Source organism: Acanthochromis polyacanthus, chromosome 16, assembly GCF_021347895.1.
Source record: "Acanthochromis polyacanthus isolate Apoly-LR-REF ecotype Palm Island chromosome 16, KAUST_Apoly_ChrSc, whole genome shotgun sequence".
NCBI lineage: Eukaryota > Metazoa > Chordata > Actinopteri > Pomacentridae > Acanthochromis > Acanthochromis polyacanthus.
The window spans coordinates 32,981,747-33,005,798 of NC_067128.1; the positions used below are offsets into that span (position 1 = coordinate 32,981,747).

General features: G+C 40.4%; 2 protein-coding genes across 2 annotated transcripts; both read left to right on the plus strand.

Annotated features, from left to right (window-relative positions):
* The first annotated feature begins 2,809 nt into the window (after positions 1 to 2,809).
* On the plus strand, positions 2,810 to 5,235 carry LOC110958954 (protein c-Fos-like). Its single transcript, XM_022205692.2, has 4 exons — positions 2,810 to 3,123; positions 3,458 to 3,676; positions 3,790 to 3,897; positions 4,013 to 5,235. The coding sequence occupies exons 1-4, from the start codon at positions 2,995 to 2,997 to the stop codon at positions 4,673 to 4,675; spliced, it is 1,119 nt and encodes a 372-aa protein (XP_022061384.1). The 5' UTR covers positions 2,810 to 2,994; the 3' UTR covers positions 4,676 to 5,235.
* A 9,433-nt stretch (positions 5,236 to 14,668) lies between these two features.
* tmed10 (transmembrane p24 trafficking protein 10) lies at positions 14,669 to 22,069 on the plus strand. The gene is made up of 5 exons (XM_022205691.2): positions 14,669 to 14,909; positions 15,776 to 15,896; positions 16,695 to 16,768; positions 19,457 to 19,583; positions 20,637 to 22,069. Exons 1-5 carry the CDS (start codon positions 14,724 to 14,726, stop codon positions 20,756 to 20,758), a joined length of 630 nt encoding a protein of 209 aa, XP_022061383.1. The 5' UTR covers positions 14,669 to 14,723; the 3' UTR covers positions 20,759 to 22,069.
* Positions 22,070 to 24,052: the final 1,983 nt, after the last annotated feature.

Here is a 24,052-nt window from a genome sequence, read left to right on the forward strand (position 1 = left end):
ATGTGGTGATAGCATTCATAAATTGCACTCCTGAGAGTTGCTGCAAGCCAACAGAATAGAATAGAATGGAACAGAATAGAATATCCTTTTTCAGTCCCACAAGGGAAAATTTGCAAACTCACAGCTGCAAAGTGACCACAAGAAAAGTAAGAAAACACAACTACAAATTAAAGAAGTGAGGTATACAGACCATATACGCAATATACATAAAAAACAGGACACAAGGATACCAAGAACACAAATTTAAGAATATTTGCATGAATTAATATGATTATTAATGTATTTTTTTTTATACTTTTATCAACTAAATGACAAGCAGGTCGTGCACTATCAACCCATCTTTGTTCTCGTTTCAAAAATGCGCAAAAATGACTCTTAGGTCAGTCTGGGTCAGCGCGGTTTATCGATCAGGAAGCTGCTGTTCCTGCTAACCAGTCAAACAAGCCACACGGTAACCGGCTCGGTCGGTGTCCGGTGTCAGACACCGCAGACAGACAGAGAGCGAAACGCAGACAGAGCTCTCACTCCGCCGCCGTTTCCCGAAACTGTCGTCCCAGCTGACGTAACGACGTCTGGTATGCGGGGTGCTTTGGTTTCTGTTTACGATCAGAGTGGTTGCTCTTGACAATACACACGATCTTCGTTGCCATGCGAAGCGGACAACGTCACTGCCGCGAAGGGGCCGGGCGTTGCCAGGGCGACCAGGAATGTTCAACAAAACACGAGCGCGGGAAACAAAGCCCGAGTCCTTTTAACCTGGATTGATGCACTTTGACACAATAACACCGTTTTTAAGGCTTTGTGTCTTCATCAACCAGTTTCATTCCGGTTATATTTCATCAGCAGCACAGACTGCAGACTGTGCTCTTTTGTAGGGCGCTGCTAAATAAAAAAGAGGCATTCAAAGACTCTTCAGAAAGTAAAGAAAAAGAGGAAAATGGAACTATTGTGACTGTATGAATTTACTGATATAAATCTGACATGTTTTCCCATTTGTAAATCTCAAATTAGTAACAAAACTGACCTTAAAATGTTGCTTACTTGTGAAAAATTGCAATATCGTTCCTAATTATACTCCTACTTTTCCATTAACTGCTAACAAACAGAAAAACAGCATCAAATACTCTTGATTGAAGTGCTCGTGTGAGTGAAACGTGCATTGACACTGAGTTAAACTGCACTGAGTGCAAACGTCAAAGCTGCAGTTGTGGGTTTCACTTTAACTCATTGTGTGAGAAGCTCAGAGGATTCCCTTTTCTTACCACAATCAGGGGAAGACCTTTTGCGAACATGCTGTTGTGGAAAAATACACACAGTAAACCGGTTACTCTGCAAGCAAACACACCCTCAATTGGATCGCACACAAAGGTACAAGCACCGCCTCAGGGTGACAGACAGACGCAACCACATTTGTTCTGACATGCACTCCTGGTGTTCCTGAACTGTTTACATAGAAGTGTTCTGGATTGTATGTTCTGCACAATCCTTTGCCGTTAAACTAATTGCTTTGCATCTCAGATAGACAAAAAAGATAATCTCTAAATAACACCAGCAGAGTTGCATAGCACATTTACACAATTTGTTTGTGTATACACTGCCGTTCAAAAGTTTGGGGTCATTTAAATGTGATTATTTTTTTTAAAAAGAAGCATTTTTTCAATGAAGATGGCATTTAATTAATTAGAAATAAAGTGTAGACATTGTTAATGTGATAAATGAATATTCTCGCTGGAAATTTTTAATGGAATATCTCCATAGGGGTACAGAGGAACATTTCCAGCAACCATCACTCCTGTGTTCTAATGCTACATTGTGTTAGCTAACGTGTTGAAAGGCTCATTGATGATTAGAAAACCCTTGTGCAGTTATGTTAGCACATGGATAAAAGTGTGAGTTTTCATGAAAAACAGGAAATTGTCTGGGTGACAACAAACTTTTGAACGGTGTGTATGTTTTTGTGTTAGTCTTATCTGTCTATTTATTAGTATTGCTGCAATATAAGCTGCTTCAATATGCTGCATTTGATGGCATTTAGTGAATAAAAATGGGCCAAATTAAAACCTCAAAGCTCAAAGATTTCTAACAATGACAATCCAAAATTTTCTGGTACTACAGCTCGTTAAAATGTAAATGTATTTTGTTTTTTATGTGGTCCACCACAGCATTATGTCTGCAGTACACTACTTAGTGCATTAGGTTAAATAAAAAATACATATATTCAGTGTTCCTGTGACTTAAGATTGCTGATGTAAATAAAATAAAATAAATCAGTGACCTGTGTAAATGATCTGCTGAAACAGAGCAGAAGTGGGTGTTTTAATACGTTAGTCTGATGCACTGATTTCAGAATTAATTTTATCTGCTGGCTTTGCCGTGTAGGTCGCACTTCTGCTGACCATTCTCCTAGTTCTTGGGTTTTCACAACAGGCTCTGTGTTTGTTTATAACGTAACGTCATGTCACCATCGGCCAATCTCGGATGGTGTATTTCCCAGCAAGGTCCGCCCCTTTTACAGGATGCACCATATTTGGGAAATGACGTATCGGGGATCCCGTTTCTGGAATATTCCATTTCTTGAGGGTTGCCTTAAGAATAACAGTTTAAACGGTGATTTTTCCCTGTTTGTACTTAAAATGAGACATTTTGTGTTGTGTTTTAGGTGTATTTGAGGAAAGTTGGAGCAGTAGTGGGTTTATTATCGCGTTGTTATGTCGGTGTTTTGGTTGTTATCGCTTCCCGGGGCGGTGCTACCGCTTCGGAGACGTCATCCGACCTGCAGCGCGGCTATAAAGGCACTCCGACCGCTCAGAGTTGGCAGTTTAACTTTCAGTAGCAGAGCAACGACAAGAGGAAACAAACCAGGAGCAGCGCTTTAAAGAGTTTACCACAAGCCTACTTAAAGGGATTTCCTCACTTCGAACTTGACATCCCCCATCGGTAGACTTTGTCTGGATCTTTCTGCTTGATTTTACTTGTTTTTTTCTATTGGGAACGATGATGTTCACTACTTTCAACACGGAGTGCGACTCTTCCTCCCGCTGCAGCACCGCTTCACCCTCTGCTGACGGATACTACCCGTCCCCAGCGGGGTCTTACTCCAGCTTGGGATCACCCCAGTCTCAGGTACGTCCACTTATAAATGTTATCAAATCTTTACTTTAACCCAGCTCTTGATAGCCTGTTTCACTTTTTCTTTGTGGATAACTTGTTGAAATGCATCAGATTAAAGCTTAAACATAAAGTTAGATGATAAATAAAAGGCTGAAACATCCTGCTGACTTGCACTGCACACCACACACTGCAGGGCAATCTTCATTCATCCACCTGGAAACTCCATAGAGAGAGTGTAACGTCATGGTTGACATCATAAGGATATTTTTAAACCGTCCAGCTTTTTATAAATCCTCCGCCAGTCCTGAAAGTGTCCTGACAAATCCCCTTTCCTTCATTTCTCCAGGATTTCACTGACCTGACAGCAGCAAGTGCCTCCTTCATCCCCACCGTCACGGCCATCTCCACCAGCCCAGACCTGCAGTGGATGGTCCAGCCTTTGATCTCCTCGGTGGCCCCTTCTCACAGAGCTCCCCCCTACAGCTCCAGCCCCAGCCCTGCCTACTCCAGACCAGCCATGAAGTCTGCAGCATCCAGGGCTCCAAAGAGAGGCAGAGCTGAACAGGTAAATACAATCTGCTCATGTCCCTCAAAGTGTTACATAACAAGCAGAAATCCATATTTTTATGGTATGTCACAGAGCTGGAGTCTGAACCTTTCTTTTCCTTCCATGTGCAGATAACACCTGAGGAGGAAGAAAAGAAGAGAATTCGCAGAGAGAGGAACAAGCAGGCAGCAGCTAAATGCCGCAACAGGAGGCGAGAGCTTACCGACACTCTGCAAGCTGTAAGTATCCCACCAGATTTACCATCATTCATCAGGATGTATTTACTGCCAGAGCTAATAGCAGCGTTAGAACAGCCAACTTAATGCCACTTCCTCCGTTCCTCTCCGCTTGCAGGAAACCGATCAGCTGGAGGATGAGAAGTCCAGCCTGCAGAATGATATTGCCAATCTGCTGAAGGAGAAGGAGAGGCTGGAGTTCATCCTGGCCGCGCACCAGCCCATCTGCAAAATCCCATCGGAGCTGGACACGGACTTCCCCATGGTCACCATCTCAGCCGCACACCCCTGCCTCTCCTCCTCCACCGCCGTGTCCTCCCATCAGCAGACCACCACCATGACCACCAGCCAGCCCGCCTTCACCTCCACCTCCAACTCCATCTTCTCCAGCTCCAGCCCCGTCCTCTCCACCGCCACCGTCTCCAGCTCGGTCAAGATGTCCGACCTGGAGGCCTCCGTTCTGGAGGAGTCTCTGGACCTGCTGGCGAAGACGGAAATGGAGACGGCGAGGTCGGTGCCGGAGGTGGACCTGTCCAACTCCCTGTACACGAGTCAGGACTGGGAGCCGCTTCACGCTGCCTCCAACGGCACTGACTTGGAGCCCCTGTGCACGCCAGTGGTGACCTGCACCCCGGCCTGCTCCACCTACACGTCCTCGTTTGTGTTCTCCTTCCCCGAGGCGGAGACCTTCCCCACCTGCGGCATCGCCCACAGGAGAGGAAGCAGCAGCAACGACCAGTCCTCCGACTCCCTCAGCTCACCCACCCTGCTGGCCCTCTAAAGACTCTTCCACAAACAATCATTTCTTCCTACCAAGCACATTGTTGTCTTGATGTAAGAGATAGATGTGCAGATCACAGGGCTATGGAATGGACTTGTACCAGGAAGCAAACTATTTATAATTTTATCTGCCTTCATCTGTACTTGCCTATATTACACCAATGTAGCAAGTTTAAGAAAAAAAAAGAAGAAAAAAAGAGCATGTTTCAACTAATACCACCTAGTCGTTTTATGAGTTCCTATATGATTTCAAGGTGCTAGATAACACAACTTGTTGTATATTGATGTGTGCTCAGAGCAATAGTTATTATTTATCCAGTTTGTTTTCTGGTTAATGGAATGTGAGAGTAATTGTGAAACTGTTTGTGAAGAAAAAAACAAAAAACAACTGACGTGCTTTGTCTTAACCATGGTCTGAGTGGTCTATACCCCCCAGTATGAAGTTTTCTGTGAAAACATTAGTGGTTTTAATTTATGAAATTTATTTTTTTACACAGAGAGTAAAGATGAATGTTTGTTTGTATGATATGTAAATAAAAAAGATAGTGATATTTAAATTCAGTCACTCGTCTTGGTTGCATTTGTGGCTCACTTTTCCACACACACATTTACATCTATGTTCTCAGTTTCAGCCAGAAGCAGCTGCAGTGTTAGCACAGACTGTCTCAAAAGACAATTAAAATAATGTCTAAAATTAGCCTGTATAAGGGATAGCAGTATTTTTCCCTGCACCTCCACTGGCTCTATTTATTGTTCCGTCTGTTGCCAAGGTTAACTATACGTCAGGGCTCCCTACGTCAGTGCGTTCTTTCCATTTTTTTTTTAATTTGCAAAGCCGTGCGCGATGACGTTTCATTTCCGTGCCCAAATTTAGAAGTCCATGCTGAAGAAAGTGCCGCCGCTGGCAGCAAGAAAGTCGAACAGAGAGACACCTTTCTCTGCTTAAAACACGTCCGTCTCCCTGCAGAGGACGTCGGTCTGAATCTTGACGTGAAAACGGGGAAATCTGCTGCTTTGCTTTCGACGAGATTCAAATTTTCACATCTCTTTTTTTTGCGCGACAGCCGCATAGTTACACAAGAGAAATGGCAGCAAGATCCGTCTGGTAATTTATTCTGTTCCCTCGGAAGATCTGAAATCGCCCAAATATCACCTCCCACAGACGCATCTGAGTTAGCTCCAGCACAATGCAAGAAACAACCAAAAAAAAAGAGGGGGAATGAGAAATAATTCATAGAGGTGCAGACAGACAGCAGTTTCGACTTAGTGCAAATGGAGCGCTTGCAGACAAGTGGACATGAGGTGTAAAGTGGCTGTCTGCAAAGTGGTATTTTTATTCTGCCTGTTCCAGCTCTCTGAATGCACCTTCTGGAGCAGCAGGGCTCGATATTAACAGCTGCCAACACTGCATCCAAATGTCCTGCTAGATGAAAAGGTCACCCGATTCTAAAGACGATGGTCGAGAAATGTGATTTACACATCAGGCAGACTGTCTTTTTCCAATAGAAGGCCTGCAAGGATCTATAGAACTGCACCAGTTAATCAAAAAAAAAAAAAACAATTAGTTGTCATATAAATTGGCAACTCTTAGAATTATTACTATAAGTACTTCCATCCATCCATTTTCTGTACACCAATTTATCCTCTGTAGGGTATTGGAAGTTCCTTTTAAAGAAAAATTATCTAAATTCTATGAGTCCAGCCTATTAAATGTGATTTTTTCTGGTTTCTTTACTCCTTTTTGCCATTAAACTGAATTTATTTGGACAAAACAAGACATTTGGCAAATCATTATCGGTTTTGAGAAAACTGATCGATATTTTGCACCACTTCCTGACACTTTAGAGACCAAACAACTGCTCAAAAATATCCAGAAAATCAATCAATCAATAAATCAAGTGCCATGGCATTCTGCGTAGGCAATCATTTCTGTCCATCTAATCTGGTCTTTTACTTTCTGAGTTGTGACTGTTGCCGTTGCATGTGTCTCTATGGTGGCAGTCCGTCTATCATTTTCATTCCGCATCCGCCTCGGCCTCTCTTCACATTAGTTCTTTGGTTTGTGACAATATGTTCCAGGGTCTTTTTCCTCATAATGTGTCCAAAAAATGTTGATTGCCAGAAAATAATCAACCTATATTTAAACAAGAGAAGCACTCAGAGAGCGCAGACTCCTCCAAGGCTGCTCAGTTATATTATTTCCGATGGCAGAAATCGTGAAAGATTTGTGACTGAAATCACGACAACATAGAATATGGCTTTTAATATAGATGTACCCACAAACAAAATGACCTTGCACTGAGCACAGGTGTGTGTTATGCATGTGTACGTTATGTAGGGATCCTGAATCGCATGACCTAAATATGTAGCAGGCAGCAGGAATTGATGGGATTCGAAAACACCCCCACAATTGTTGTTGTTTCTTGTATGATTTACGATCGATACTGTAAGTCCTGATAAGTCCACAGTGTTGGATTTGTAGTAGGATCACAATCATGTACGTAGTGTTTACTTGTTGTCATACAGTGATGCTAGGCTGCTATCTCACCATCCATTAATAGTCTGTACACCTTTTAATCCTCATTAGGGTTACGGGGGCTCGAGTCTATCCCAGCTAACCTAGGGTGAAGGCAGGAGACACCTGGATAGGTAACAGTCTGTCACAGAGCTACAGATAGAGACAAACAATCACACTCACATTCACACCTATGGCAAATTTAGAGTTACCAATTAACCTCAGCATATTTTTGGACTGTGGGAGGAAGCCAGAGAACCCGGAGAAAACCCACACATGCACAGGGAGAACATACAAACTTCATGCAGAAAGATCCCCGTAGGCTGGGTACACAACCCGGGGATCTGCTAGCTGCAAAAGTGCTAACCACCAAGCTACTGTGCTGCCCCCGCTATCTCGCACTGATACAGAAATCTTTAACAAATCTGTGGATCCAGACTATAAGCTGCATCACTGCTAAAATCTAATCTCTTGGTCCTTGTGTTATTTCTGACCTTCCCTGAAAATTTCATCCAAATTTGTTAGTCCGTTTTTGAATAATGTTGCTAACAGACAAACAGGCAGACAAACGTACGCCAATTGTCACATATCTCCATCATTCCTTGTTGGAGTAATAATCTCTAGTTGTAGCTCTAACAGGCCCACTGTAGCTGTTCTCTTAAGACCGATTTGTGAATTCATTAAATTACTAACACGACAGTTGGTGATTAATTCCATTTCTAATAAATCTGGCAGGGTGATCTTTTGTTACTCTTCTGCTGGGTTTAGTAGAAGTAATAGAATTTTTCCACGACTTTATGTCCCCATTAGCGGCTTTGTAAAGAAATTATTCCACTTGTGCAACGCCTTATTGTTTCACAGTTTGTCATCAAACCTTTCCTCATCCTTCCGTTGTTCTTGTCGATATTTCACCTGACTTGCCTGTTTCACCTTGAATCAGCATATCATCACGTTCAGAATCATCATCAGCGAGCAGGTTGCCCAACACCTTTACCCTGGAAATGATCTGGGTGTGTGAGGGACGTGCTCTGTGGAAGACTACCGTCGCACAATAGTTAACTAAGCTGTGACGTTTGAGCCCTTCCAGTGCGGTCACACCCTTTTGTGCAACAGGACACAAGTTGGCACTCTGCTTCCTGTACGGCCTCCTCCTCCTCCAAAGTAAATTAAAAGACACGCTTTAAAGAACTGAACTTGCAAAGCCGTACTTCTTTGATTCACTCTTTGCAGAAAGGAGTGTCTTGTTTTGCCCTGGCAGTGCTGTTGCGTAACAGCTGAATTCTGGGTATCTGTGTTCCTTTGCACTTAAAGCAGAACCTCTTTTTTGTCTTCCCCTCAACAAAGCCTCAATGTGCGACCATGCAGCGCCTAATAACTCCATCTATTAATACCTCTGTGCAGGGCCCAGGGAGATGGGGTAGCGGCAGAAATAGCAGGTGCCTATTGCTTCTTTTAACATCAGCATCAACAGCAGTAAAATTAGCCCGCTATGACGCCAACCTGCGTCGGTGCTGCAACCCAGGGGAGGAACCAGGCAGCGTACGCCTGATAGAAAGGCAGGAGGAAAAGTGAGAGCAAGAGCAAGGCAGGAGGAGGAGGAGGAGGAAGAGGATGAGGATGAGGAAGGGAGAAAATGATGAGTATAAAAGGATGGCAGGGAGGGAGACAGACAGAGATCCCTGCCTCGGCGTAATTGTGAGCACAGCGATGATGAAACAGCCGAGTTCGCCTACATGCCACGACAACAAGAGCTCCGTTTGGCTCGGCTCCATGTTCACAGAAACCCTTCCCCTGATACCTTCTTTAGCTGAGAGCTTTGAGCAACCATAGATACAGCATTTCTTCCTCTGAGAGCGGCAAAGTTGTGCATTTACACTGACACCGAATTAGACTTTTATTGAAACGAGTGACAAAGCAAGCTCAGTTTTACGTCCGCTTCTGACGTCTTTGTTTTGGGTCATTCCAGGATTGGAGGACATTTTACCTCCCACCCACCAAATTTCAAATAATCCATGTGCAAAATACTAAAGCATGCACTTCTTGTTTGAATGTACTTGTCCTGAGATCAAATCTACAAAAAAACAAACATAGGTGAAAAGAATGTTTGAAAATATTTACAAAATACCAAATAAGTCTGCAGTTCCCCCTAAAATGCCATTTTTCTCTTGCCCCACCCCCCTGATGACCAAATTGAATCTCAATCTCAAATTATATTTAAATTTCCTTTATTGTATTATTTTTCCGTTGATGTTTCTTGTAATCGTGGAGAATTTTTTAATCAACATAATATTTTACATAATAGTTATTACACATGGAACGTGTGTCCTACAACAGCCCTGTTGATGATGTTTTTATCGTTTTATGTCTCGTTTTTGTCATTTTGTCTCATTTTTGTCATTTTGTGTCTCGTTTATATGATTTTATGTGTCGTTTTTCTCATTTTGTGTCTCGTTTTTGTCATTTCATGTCTTGTTTTTGTCATTTTCAGTTGCGATTCTGTCGTTTCGTGTCTAGTTTTTGACATTTTGTGTCTTGTTTTTGTCATCAAACAGTTTTCAGGAGAATGGGTAGAGCAAAGCTATGTCCTCTCTTCTATTTTTCATGTTTTCATAACATTGTCAGCCTTGATTGAATGTCTCACTCTGCCTCATATTATCAGCATCAGACTAATTCTTTTGACTGTTTTCCATCAGTCAGTTTGTCGTCTTGGTCAGCAGTAACAGCTAGCTAAATATCTAGCTTCTACTGCTGAGAAAAAGATCACATTAGCATGGATTACTGTGTTACTGTGATTGAAGTAGGGTTATCAAACCAGTAAAACATGGAATAAAAATGGTACCATTGATGTGGAAGCTGAGCCAATCAAGCCTTTGATTGTAAAAGAGAAGGTGAATTTCTCAAAAATTCTGAAGCCCAAATGCCCTCCAATTCTGGAATGACTCTTTTACTCCCATGATTTTGGTTTTACAATGCAGACAATCCATAATTACAAGTTTCTGTGACACATGTTGGTGAGTTAATCGATGACAGCGTGTGACAATCAACGCTCAGTCTAGATTGTGGCTGTTATTAGTATATGTCTGCTCCGTGTTTGTATTTTCACTATCTGGAAGTGATAACAACCATAACTCACAAAATGACAGCAGTTAGTGGAAGGGTGTGTAGACACTTGCGTCAGCAGACGTGTTCTTTTAAGGAAGTGTTCGATTCTGCAACGTAGGCCTGACATGTAATTCTGAAACTGTGCCCAGAGGTAATAAAAAGGTTAGTAAATCAATAGTGAGATTACCGAAGGACTTTCCAAGTGAATTCCAGGCTACATATCCCTCCTTGAAATGTTTAATCCATAACAAATATCCCCCAAAATGTACTGTAGGGTTCAAATTCACATCATTTGAATGACCAAGTGTGACATTCACATTTAAGAAAGCATGGAAAAATGTAATTATTCAGGTAAATGACGCACATACAGTTTCGTGAATTTCCTCTCTAGCCTAAAAGCCCAGCAGCACGGAGCAGTGTGTAACATGCTATTCTTGGAGGTTATTTGACGCACTAAGCTACAATACTGGAGGGATTTCTCTGTCCAATAATTACTGTTCACCTAGCGCCAGACTCCCCACTCAGCAGCGTGTCCCCGGCTCGTCTCATGGGATCAGTAACAAGGATGTTTCCCTGGAAACTGGACAGCTCTATCATATATAATTGGGTAATCCCTGAGCTGCTGACAGAAAAATAATAGCTTTTGGGATTTTCAAAATACCCTAACCAACACCAGGTATGATATGTCTGTTTCATAATCCGGATTTACCAATCATATGCTGGATGGAATATTATGCAATTACTGCGAAGCGTTTTTCATTAAAACATTAAGATCAATAAGCTAATTGGGAACATTTAGAAGACAAGAAGTCACCATCTTATATCTAGGATTGCTGTGAAAAATCCTGATTAATCTGCTGTGGGTCTCACTGCACTGCAGGATGAAGCTGTAGCAGTAGAGATGAAGCAGATTCTATTCATTTTTTAAACTATTTTTTGTGCTTTGGTAAATTATGCCCTCCTCAGAGGTTTCTATGAGTCTATTAGCACCAGAAGGGCTGTTAAATATGTACAGTACATCTGTGCACATTAATAATCAGAGGAAATGTCTATGTTGCATAAGAGGTGTCTTAATTAGTGAGATTTATAAGCATAAGAAGGTATATTTTACCACCAATATGTAACAAAATCACATAACACAACACATGCATCTTCCCACTCCTTCTCCGCCACTCATCATTTAAACCCCCGCCATGCTGGAGGTGAATATATGCTTCATTTATGCCCCTCACCCCCCAAAAAAACTTTTAATGCCGCCCCCTCCAGCAGAAGATAGAAGTCCTGTGCTACAAACAGTGACATGTAAAGCTTCTCTTGCATATTTAGTCAACCCAGAAATGGGTCAGTAGTATTTACACAAAGTCACTGAACTTAAGGGATTAAGGATCATTTTGAAATTAACATTAGTCACTGAAAAGGTCTAAATTTTGCAATCAGGGCTTGCTCACAGACTATAGGAGGAGGCATCTACGCAGGGACATCTGGTTTGATGTAAAGAAATAAAAATACAATACCGTTCAAAAGTTTGGAGTCACTTAGAAATGTCCTTATTTATGAAAGAAAAGCTGTTTTTTTCAATGATGATAGCATTAAATCAATCAGAAATCCAGTCTAGACATTGTTAATGTGTTAAATGACTATTCTAGCTGGAAACAGATGATTTTTAATGGAATATCTCCATAGGGGTACAGAGGAACATTTCCAGCAACCATCACTCCTGTTCTAATGCTACATTGTGTTAGCTAATGCTGCTGAAAGGCTCATTGATGATTAGAAAACCCTTGTGCAGTTATGTTAGCACATGAATAAAAGTTTGAGTTTTCATGGAAAACATTAGATTGCCTGGATGACCCCAAACTTTTGAACAGTAGTGTACATACTGTTGACATTGTACGGATTTGTCCGTATGTAGAAATTCAGATCTTGCACAAGTTCCAGTGGATGTTGAAAGCTACGACATTGCACAGGATTATTCTGTTAGCATACGTAGGAAAGCTCTGGTATTACACAGACTCTTCCGGGAGTAAAAAATACTGATGTTGCATGCATTCTTGTACATGTAAAATGCTCATAATGCACAAGTTTGCATACACTGATGTTGCACTAGGGTGAAATATGTCAGTGTTTCTACTTGGGTAAAGTAGTTTCAGTCTTTTGTAACAGCTGATTGGCAACAGATAGTATAAGAGTCTACCACCATATTAAAATAAATGTCATCCATCAAGAGGCAGTCAAATATTAGGGGTCCTACACAGGCCAAGTGCATGAACAAGATTAGGAAAATGTAGCATTTTATTCTGAGATTAGCTTATTTTTTTCTTACAAATATTCAAAGTTACACTGCGGATTTTCAAAATATATTAACTAGCAGCCAACCAGCCAAACTCAGAGACAGAAGAAGGTGCTGTCGTCATCCTGAGAAACACTAATGGATGACGCACATCACAGGAGGTTTAGAAGTGAGAGCACCAACACCAACTAGGAAATAAGCAGGTGCTGTATTCACCATCTATTGCACTGTACTATGGCGCTCCCCTTTGTCTTGGTCCCTTCCATTTCCTCTCCTGAGCACTTCTTTAAGCTGCCATCATCCCCAAAACGTCAAGGTTAAAGGTGGGTTTGCACAGTTGGCATCCTACTTCAGAGCATTTGATCTTTCCAGGACTCTGCTAGGATAGCTTGAAGCCTTTCTGAAATAGAAACTCTCCTTGGAGGGGGGCATGATGCTTAAATGCGTGCAAACGGCAATGTGTTCCCCTTGCAAACAACTTATCGGATTAGTCTTCATGTGTAAATACAAATATGATAAACGATGTGAAAAAATCTGATCTGGAATTACCACAGTAGAGAAATCCCTTCCACATTTTACGCTGGAAACTGTGTTGGTCGGTCCAACAATAGCCAGCTTGCTCAGTGATTCTCCCACTCATCCCCCTCTGACGCTAGTGTTGCTGGTCCACGTGCTCAAACACATCGAGTCTACGCCAGGGAAGTCCTGAAAATGACTCTTACTCACTGTATTTTATTTCCTGATACTCTGAACGGCCCAACTAGCTGCACATCTCTGCAACACTTCGTCACTCAGTAAAAGTTTGCCAGCAAGGAGCCGCAAGTTGGCCTCATTTACCCTCCTGATAAGTTAGTTTCTGAGGAACAGCAATAATGTTTCTGGGTCAGTTTGACAAGAAACACTGTTTATATGTCATTTTTAACTCCATTACTAATCACTTCTATAAATATTTGGTGTATTTGTGTTCTTTACCTCTCACAAATCATGGTTCAATGAGGATAATTCACTTGTTTTTCATAAATGATGCATGTTAAAAACATTTGTTAAGTACATGAACACTCAAAGGTTTGGGGTCACCCAGGCAATTTCTTGTTTTCCGTGAAAATTCACACTTTTATTCATGTGCTAACATAACTGTACAAAAGTTTTCTAATCATCAATGAGCCTTTCAACACATTAAAACACAGGAGTGATGGTTGCTGGAAATGTTCCTCTGTTCAGTTTTCGGTTTCAGGGTATGTTTGCTTGTTGTCAGTTTGCATAAGTTCCAGTGTTGTCCTTTAAAATATCATGGAGAGAGATGATTTTTTTAAAGAAGTTCTGAATAATTATTGCAATGCAAAAACAACACCTTGTGAGAGCAGCTGACTCAGTGCTGTAGACCTCCCACTCTCAATAAACACAAGGCTCAAACTAAAGATGTTTACTTGATATACTAACTTTATTATAGTTAGTTTTGCAAGCACACAATATCATTTTAGGAATTTGGTGTGGGTGTTTTTTTCTTTCTAAAGCCTAGTTGTTCTTTTGTTTTCCAGTTAACTGAAATGTGTTTTAGAAAAATCTTGGACTGGCGTTTGTTCAGTCTCCTGTCCAGGAGGAGTACTGCAGTTGGAAATATTTCCGAAATTGCTGCTGTCTGAAAGTGTCCGGACATGTTTGGTAGACGGTGGAGGGGACTTACAATGAAAAGACATTAATTAAATTTAGTTGCAAGGCAAGCAACACAGAAATAGCTATGAGTTTAAGTTACACATAAATATTTAGTTGACATAATTACCAGCACTATTGTGCCAAACCAAAGCATAAAAAATAATGTTTGCAACTTTAAAAAGTTAGATTTTACGTGTAATTATGCATTTAACTAAATGGTACCTTTTATAGTGTATGACAAATGAGCCACAACTTTAAAACATCAACCTAATGCTGTGTACACTTTCTTTGTGTTTCTAAAATTGTTCTAATCCGTCCAACAATGTTTATGTGAACACTCTTTGACCCCACCGCCAGGTCTCGGTAACCGGGTCATTAGTTCTCCTCCGAGTCGGCGGCGGCGCTGAAGCGCTCAGCGAGGCCGGCAGTGTGAGCTGGAACTCGGTGTTAAGCTGGTGGGCTGGCACGGGCTGGTTGGTCGGTTGGTTGATGGTAGTCATGGCTCGAGTCACTGCGCTGCTGTTGCTACCGGTTCTTTTTGAATCGGTGTTTTCAATTTCATTCTTTTTACCGGTCAACTCCAGAAAGTGTTTACGGGAGGAGATCCACAAAGACGTGCTGGTGACGGGGGAGTATGAAATTAGCGAACAGGCGAACACGAAAACTAACCTGAAGGTGAGCACAGGCTTCCGGCTAGCCGCACATAACCAAACTGAGTGTGTATGTGAGGCCGAAATGGCTTCACTCTGTCCACGTCTAAGGTGAAGTGAGGCGCAGTGAAACCACGGCTGGTTGTTTAAACTGTCTGGAGTTTGGCTGAAATGTGTGAGAAATGTTGTTAGCACTGAAGCTAACCTAGGCCCCGAAAAACTCGGCTTCCTGGTTTCAGTAGCTAATTAGCTAGCTAGCTCACGTCAGTGCTTGCTAACGTTCTCATTGAGACTATTTTGGCGTAATTTGTGTCTTGACATACACTCAGATTATTCAAACACCAGTCAGTACCTCTTGTATCACCGAGTGTATGGGTTTATTTGTAAATCAATGTGTTTTAATAGGTGTAATAATCCCATCAGTGTCAACGTCTGTGCTGCGCTGCTGTTACACGTCAGTCTTAGCGTCCATTCAGCTGGCTGACACAAGCTAGCCACGTTAGCATGTTAGCTTCTTCATGGCAAACACAGCTGGTGTATGATGTTATTTAAATGAACAGGTAGAGCTGAGTGTTTTCTTCATGCACCAGAAAAGAATGTCTGCTTTTACATTGTTGTTGACCCGCTGCATCTTCATTTAATATATTCCTTATTAGGTTTCACAGTACTAATATTCTAACAGCTGCCACTGCAAACACTGCAGACAAATGTGATGCTTCATCTGTTTTCATCTGCAATATCGTCTTTTATTTCAATTAGGTTACCGTATGTTAAAATTGATTTTAAAACATTAAAACCTAATTTGAGATGCATGATTCAGAAAATATTTGATGTTTTTCACCCAAAATGACCTAAAATTATATTCATTACATTGCTTCTTTCAATTTGTAGATCACAGACTCCTCCAGCCACACTCTTTACTCCAAGGAAGATGCAACAAAAGGAAAGTTTGCATTCACCACGGAGGACTATGACATGTTTGAGGTTTGCTTCGAGAGCAAGTCACCCATGGGTAAGGGATTAAACCCTCACAGCTTGGCAGCTCACAGACACAAAATGATCAGTTAGTTCAAGACACATTAACCAAATGTATTCAGTCCAGGAGCAGTTTCTTCAGCTGTTGTTATCCACATACAATTAGGTTTCAGTGTCAGAGTTTATGAATGTTTTAAGTCACTTTCTTTAGAAATAAAATCAATATATTTTATTGCTGTGATAGGAATGAAGTGTGGATTTGAAGATGAACAGAAAGTAATATTTTTGTGTTGATTTTCACTACCATTCAAAAGTTTGAGGTCACCCAGGCAATTTCATGTTTTCCATGAAAATGCACACTTTTATCCATGTGCTAACATAACTGCACAAGGGTTTTCTAATCATCAATGAGCCTTTCAACACCATTAGCTAACACAATGTAGCATTAGAACACAGGAGTGATGGTTGCTGGAAATGTTCCTCTGTACCCCTATGGAGATATTCCATTAAAAATCAGCCGTTTGCAGCTAGAATAGTCATTTACCACATTAACAATGTCTGGACTGCGTTTTTGATTAATTGAATGGGATCTTCATTAAAAAAAAAGGCTTTTCTTTCAAAAATTAGGACACTTCTAAGTGTTTTAGAACAGTAGTGTACAATCAAACAAAAACATAAATGCAGTGACAGTGAGAAGTTTCTCTGCAGACATGCAAATGAGGGTCTCTGCAGTAATGGAAAGGTACTCGATTTACATACCGCAGTGTGTGACCACAATTTTAAATGTTCCGTCTCACTTTCTATATGACGGTGAAATTTCCTCTCTTTTAATCAGGAACTGGAAGGGTGCCTGACCAGCTGGTCAACCTGGACATGAAGCATGGCGTTGAGGCCAAAAACTATGAAGAGGTAAGAGTCTGAAACGCTTGTTTGCTGTCGTGGAACAATCAACATCCTGTAGATAAGGAATGTCTTGTAGGTCAGTGGATGTAGGACATGGGTCATGCAGCAGGGATTTTACAGCTTACAGTGCTTTCACTGTACTAGTTTGGAAAAATTAGACAGGTGCGTATTTATTTTCATGAAAGTATTCTTCAGTGTGATGGAAGTGTTAGCTGGTACCCCGATGTCCTAAATACAGTTCTCCAGTTCTGGAGAAACTTCAGATTGACCCACTTGGTTGAATGTAGAAGAACACCTCTAGTCTGAATGACTGCCCTCATTTATCAAATTCTCTTTGAGATAGATTCAAGAGACGCCAAAGACATCAAAAAACATTCCCTGTAGTTGTTGCTTAAGACTGACATAAAGATTTTGATTAATAGTCACATCAGTGACATTAAAAAGTTGCCTGAAATTACAAATCAGGTCCACTCACTTATTTTTGTGCCACATTTAGTCCTTATAAGTGGATTCCTTTTCTCACCACTGATAATGACGTCAAGTTATCTCAATACAGAAAATCTAAAAACCTGTGGAGGAGGTTCTTTTCCTCTGCATCATTCAGTATTTTCCTACATGGAGACGTATTCACAGTGCATCATCACATTACTTAGTATTCCCCCGGAGAATGGATTAGCACTAACTCTGGCTGCCTCGGGTAACTCTTAATAATAAGTGATAAAGTCCTGGGAGCTGAGAATCACCTCCCTGCCCACACACGCTGCACAAACATTACACTCTGTTCTGGGTGAGTGTGTTGGTGGATGTTCAGGGGGGAGCTCGAGTGGGCATTCCTGTCTGTGGGCAGGAGGGTGGAGCTGAAGTTGCCCTTGCCTTCACTTGTATTCTCCTACGTCGATGCATGCGTTACTGTGAACACGTTTGCAAGCTGTTCGGTAGAGGGTGCGGTGGTATTTGATTTGCTGAAATGATTCCCTGGCTGTTACACAATACTTGAGAATGTGTACTTGGCAGATGCAAGCTGAGGTATCCAGAGCATTTGTTCTTTGATTGTGTGACGCAACGACATCTCATGCCGATTTGAATCGTTATTCAAGCCTCTAATGGGCAAAATGTCTAAGTCTGGGTTTGCTGAACACCTTTAAGGCTTTAGTTTGGTTCATTTGAGTTGAACTGAAGGAAAATGAGATGCTTTGTTGTTTTGGTCGATTTCAGGCAGGTTGTAACGACAGTTGCAAACATGAACAGTTAACCTACCGATTAAACAGATTTGCTGACCTGTCCAGTGTGGTGAAAACTGCACAGACCATGAAGTTAATTATTGTGGCTGGCATGAAATGGCACACACAGAGACCACAGAGACATTGTTGTTGGAAGTAGGCCTGAATAAATAATTGATTTCAGATGCAAAATTGAAATAATGCAGTTCGTAAATAAAAAAGGGCTGCAATTTAGGATATATGATATGCAGTGAAACCAACCCAGAGGTTAAACTGTGTCCAGTGGTTTTATAAATTCATCCTCCTTGTTGTGTGTCAGTCAGGCTTGTAATAGTATCTCATGTATCTCAACAAGCTTAGTCTCAATAGCATCACAGTATCTCTGAGAAAGATCCTAATTTCACAATAATTAAAAAAAAATAGCAATAATAATTGTTTTATCTTCATTTTTTGTGTCCATATTTGCCTAAGTTAACCCACCTGTTGTCCTCATGTAAGGGCGCCAAAAATACTGTTTTCTTGTCTGAAAAAAATCCAAACATTTCCCCAAATTTCTGAAAATTTGCAAAAACCTTCAGGAATAAAATTCCAATAATTCCTTAAGTTTCTCTGAAAAGTTTTATTTAAAAAAAATCCCCCAAATTTGGCAAGAAATTCTTGTAAATATTTTCAAAAAATGAGTAAAAATATTTCAAAAAATGAGTAAAAATATCTAAAGTGATTCCATATACATCAGTAAAACTTAATATTTGCTTTTGGAACATTCACAAAAAACTCAACCAAAACCGACGGAATTTTGCTGGATTTTGGTTGATTTTTTTTTTTGTAAATGTTCTTAAAGAAACATGTTTAACATTTCTTTTTCCACCAAAACAAATGTTCAAAGATTTCCCAAAATTTTGAAAATGTGGACATCAGAAGTTTCACTGTGAAAATATTTTAATTTCCCTCACATTTTCAAACTTAGAGCAGGTCAATTTTGACCCGCAGGATGACACGAGGGTTAAGTAAAGGTTGAATGAATAAATGTCCTGCTGCATATAGTGAAGGACAGTTTCCAGCAACACAACGGTTGCACCAATCATCAGATCAATCTCTTTAATTTGTTCACTCTGTCCCGTTTGCACACGTCGTACATTGATATTACAACTACGCTGTGGTTGGTACGTTCTGTGCTTCTACCACAAACCTGCCACGCCTGTGTTTGTTTTCTTTTACACATCAAGCCCCACCATCTCAGATGCAGCTGTTATGTTCACACCAGAGCTCAAACAGGAAAGTTCTCAGGCATGCACTGGCAGGCACACTTTGTTCAAACACACCTTAATTGTGAGCCGCACACACAGCTTAAGAGCGACACCTGCTGGGCAAAGTGTTTAATGACGCTGCTTCAAGGGGAGAACTACTTTCTCTGCCGTTTGATCCTCGGGTATCACTTGACGGTGGTTTAATTAGATTCTATTTTGTCCTCCAGATCGCCAAGGTGGAGAAACTGAAGCCTCTTGAGGTTGAGCTGAGGCGACTGGAAGACCTGTCAGAGTCCATCGTGAACGACTTCGCTTATATGAAGAAGAGAGAAGAGGAGATGAGGGACACCAATGGTACAACACAGCGCATGCACTACAGGCTAAATGTTTGGAAGCGAGATTGAATATGTACAAAAAGATCACAGGTTTCATTGGTGCACTTTGCAATAAAATAAACATATTATTAAAATAGATTATTACTATAATGATCAGGTATTTGTGTCTGTGCTCTTGTTTCTTTACTCTGTTTCTTTCTAGACATTTCTATGGACACAGTTGAGATTTAGTGGGATTTTTGTGTGTAAACTCTCAAAAGCCAAAGAGCTCAAGTGAATAATGCAAACTGTGATTTGCTTTTTTTAACTTTTGCACTGAAGTTGTGACTCCTGTGTATCTTCCCAACTCTAAAACTAAGCCCTTCTTTTCTCTTGGTAGCATTTATTCAACAATTGGTAACATCAATGTATACTTAAAGATAAATGAAGGAAAATGGTGCATATTAATTAATTTGTATTAGTTTTCCCCTTTTAACCCTCCTGTTGTCCTCATTTACGGGCACCAAAAAATATTATTTCCTTTTCTGAAAAAAATCCAACATTCAGCAAAAAAAAAATTCCCCAAATTTCTGAAAATTTGCAAAAACGTCAGGAAGAAAATTCCAGTAATTCCTTAAAAGTTTTATTTTAAAAAAATCCTCCAAATTTGGCAAGAAATTTCGTTAATATTTCCATAAATTAGAAAACATCTTCCAAAAAAATCCTTAAAATATCTTAAGTGATTACATATATATCAGTAAAACTTATATGTTCTTTAAGAACATTCTTAACATTTCTTTTTTTCCACCAAAAAATGTTCAAAGATTTCCCAAAAGTGTTGAAAATGTGGACATCAGAAGTTTCACTTTGAAAATATATATATTTTCACCATTTTTAAACTAAAATGGGTCAGTTTTGAAACTTAAAGTTGCCTTTAAACTTCTGGCCTTCAGTGTAGATAAACAGCTGATCAGACTGTAATTGCTCACTGAAAGTAGATGCTTTGTTTTCCTAGAAAACATGGAAGGGAATAAAAGTAAAGCTGGTATTGGTTACTTATTGGATAACTGTCTTGGTTTTGTTTTTTTCCCAGAATCCACCAACACACGCGTGTTGTACTTCAGCATATTCTCCATGTGTTGTCTCATCGGACTGGCCACATGGCAGGTCTTCTACTTGCGGCGCTTCTTCAAGGCAAAGAAGCTGATCGAGTAGAGCGACACTCCCCTCCGCCTGGCTCCTTACCTCGAGGGAAGCTGCCTGCCGGTCAGCCAACACATCCCAACATCCACCCTCCTTGGACTAGCTTCAGCAAACAACAGCAAGTGGGGTTGAGGGGCTCAAAATCTAGTTTTCAAGGCTGTGAGAGAAAGAGAGAAAAAGTACCAAGGTTGCCCTCTGAAAAAACAAAAAGATTCACCTGCTTATTTAGTGGTTTGAAACATGCAAAGCGCTGCAGGGAGAAATGCACCGTGAGACATGGGAGGTGTTTTAGCGTCTGTCTCCACGCGACACATTTCTGTCTGCACTGTTTGGAATGTTGCTGCTTACTGAATAAGAACTTGTTCCTTCAGTCAGTTGAACAGTGACGTTTGATTTTGAGCTCAGTTTGAATGGATGTGCCATGAGCGAATGTCTTCTGCCCTTCTGTTGATACACACATCCTCTGCCATGCCAAGCAAACTAGATCCTTGGTGCCCTTTTATCAAGTGAAGGCTCTTTGAAAACGTGGTCTGTTGTTACTTTGACAAGACATTCGGCAACCACAGAACTTCTGTGTTTTGTCACTTAATTTGCATACATGTTTGGTAGCTAAATTTATCTGTGTCTTTAGTTTGTTTTCATATTGTAATTGCCACTTAGTTGCTTCTAATGGTATTTTTTTTGGGGGGGGGGTGTTGTGAGTTGTCAGAGTGATATTCTCTTAGTTGTAAATTAGGTCACTTCTATAAGCTCTTGCACGTTCTTGTTTTGTTTTTGGAACATTAATGTCACCAATCAAAAGCAGACAGAAGCCAAAAACATTGTTTTAAGGAAGGAATTTGCAACAGCATATGTATATGGCTATGACTAAACCACCCACCTGATTTCTATGATGCAATTTATATATATTTGTGCAAGTTTCTCTTGTCAGAGTTCAACGGATGTTTTGGCAGGAAATGTGAGGCGATCCAAACTGTTTCTGAAATGTCCTTTCAGTCATACGAACTTTTTCTTTACACTGGTAAGTTTAGTTATTCTTTTGAAGTTTTCAAAGTATCACTTCCCAATTACAATACTTACAGATCCATCCAGCGTGCTTCTTTCATTAGAAATGTTTACGAGGCTTTGGGTTCCGTGAGAATGTGGGCGGCTGCAGATATTCAGATTGTTTTTGACCAGGGTTAATTGAGGCATCTGTCATGGGTACATTTTTAACAATGAACATGCGCATCACGCGCGGTCAATGATTTTTATGTTGACTGACAAATTTTGTAAATTTGTGTTGGGCTTTTATTCAATAAAATATTGGATGGATTTACATTAGTTATTTTGTAGTCTAACGTATGCGTTTCCCACTTGAAAGGCCAATGTGTGGGTTTTGGAAGGCATTTTTCCTGCGCACAGACATACAGGGTTTTTCCTGGCTCAGAAAACGGCCTTTGAGGGGTGACTGCAGAAAAATAACAATGATCGTTCTGTGTACAGTAAAGGAAATGAGTCAGTGTTACCTTATTTGACAGATATCTGTGCATTTCCCTGTAATTTTTGACCATTTGATAAACAGAAATGTCTACTATGCTTGAGTAAATGAAACCCCGATTCACAAAACTACTTTTTTTTTCTTTTTTTAAACTCTCATTAACATTTTGACACTACAGATTTTCCTTTGCTGATTAAAACTGTTTTGTAGGTGCCAAAAATCTCTTTATGCAGGCAAAACCCTAGACTGAAATTTCTTAAGGAGAAAATGGCCCACTGTAGCCAGTTAATGTGAAATATGAACAAATATTCCAACTATATTGATTGGCTGGTCACATTGGTGAAAATGTTTACAAGTATGCTGTTGATGAACAGTTGATGATCAGCTTGTTCTATAGATACCAAGCAGTTTTTTCTGTTTGATGTAGACCGTTCCAGCTTTTTAAATGGTGTGTATGAGGAGAGACTGGAGTCGTTACCTTCATTCAGTGGATGTTTTTGTCCAAAGAAACTTCCAATATGTACATTAAACCTTCATAGCAAGAGGAACTAGAGGATATAACCTTCCTCTGGCTGTTTTCATGCCACATTATAGACCTCCTTACTGTCCTCAGAAGGTAAGTAAGCTACGTTATTAGTTCACAGAACTTTCTTGGGTATCATTCATCTGCTGTTTTGGAACAATAAAATGCTTGTGGATTAAAGAAATAGTTTTGTTAGTGACTGATGGAAGACTCCAGAGACTGTAGCTACTAGACATATAATCTGTCATAATTAGTTTAGATTCAAGGCCGGTTTTGACCAACACGGATTGACTCTTGGAGGACACCAGCAGCATTAGCATCATCTCCTGTGCTGAATATAAAATTAGCTGATTGTGACAGACTGAACCAACTCCCTTTGTTCCATCCTGTTTTTAAGATAAAGTTGTTGGGTATGGAGGTCCAAAATGTTAAGTAATTGAGGAAAATGGTAGTTTGATAACCACTGAGGCTCCCATCTTCTTACTGGTCGTCATTGCTTCATTTTAGCGTTACACTAAGACTATTTTGTCAATACAACTAAATCCTATTAAGAGGGCACCTTCTAATCTAAGTTTAGTGACTTGCCATCTCTGAAGACTCGCCACATAAAGTATCCTGGTAACGCAGTGGTCCGACTCTCCCATCATCACTACAAGATGTTGGCAGGAAATGAATACTGTGACATTGCAGAAGCTTGTCAAAACGATACCATGGAGAATATGTGTCGTTCTCAGAGCTAAAGGCAGTCCAATGAAAGGTTAGTGTGGACGGGCAATGTATATGCAAATGAAGAGTCAAGCTCAACAAAGCAATGCTTCAAATCAACTCCAAGAAGCCAAATAAAGCAATATTCCAGAGCATTTGATTTATGAGGCAGCTGCTGCGCAATGTGTCAAAGAGTCAAGATCAACCAAACCTCCACTTCACCCTTCTCACATTTCAAAGGCTCTTTATGAGAGTTCAAAGCCCTAAAGCACCAGGCAAAAGGGCAAACAGTAATAGGAAGACAGTTTATTTTGGTTTCAAGCCTAGTTCGTCATCAGTTAATTTAAGTATCATATCAAGCTAACACAACTCAACATCTGGGCTGTGTCATGGTTCTGAGCACAGTTATGGACTTAAAGAACAAGTGAATAAGACTAATAATTCAATATTACAACCGAGTAAAGGTTTGGCTTTGTAAAACAGAAAAATTCGGACCGAAGCAATGTTTATGGCATAATCAGGCCTAACATTTAGGATTGTACTATAACTGCAACAATGAAATTATTGAAATATAGAGAAAAACAACTATTTTGATAAT

Bases quoted from the DNA above. Each gene is read 5' to 3' on its own strand.
- LOC110958954 (XM_022205692.2), top strand. From the start codon at position 2,995: ATGATGTTCACTACTTTCAACACGGAGTGCGACTCTTCCTCCCGCTGC. The intron at 3,124-3,457 runs GTACGTCCACTT...TCATTTCTCCAG, and splicing joins TGGGATCACCCCAGTCTCAG to GATTTCACTGACCTGACAGC. The intron at 3,677-3,789 runs GTAAATACAATC...TTCCATGTGCAG, and splicing joins AGAGAGGCAGAGCTGAACAG to ATAACACCTGAGGAGGAAGA.
- tmed10 (XM_022205691.2), top strand. From the start codon at position 14,724: ATGGTAGTCATGGCTCGAGTCACTGCGCTGCTGTTGCTACCGGTTCTT. The intron at 14,910-15,775 runs GTGAGCACAGGC...TTCAATTTGTAG, and splicing joins ACACGAAAACTAACCTGAAG to ATCACAGACTCCTCCAGCCA. The intron at 19,584-20,636 runs GTACAACACAGC...TTTTTTTCCCAG, and splicing joins GGAGATGAGGGACACCAATG to AATCCACCAACACACGCGTG.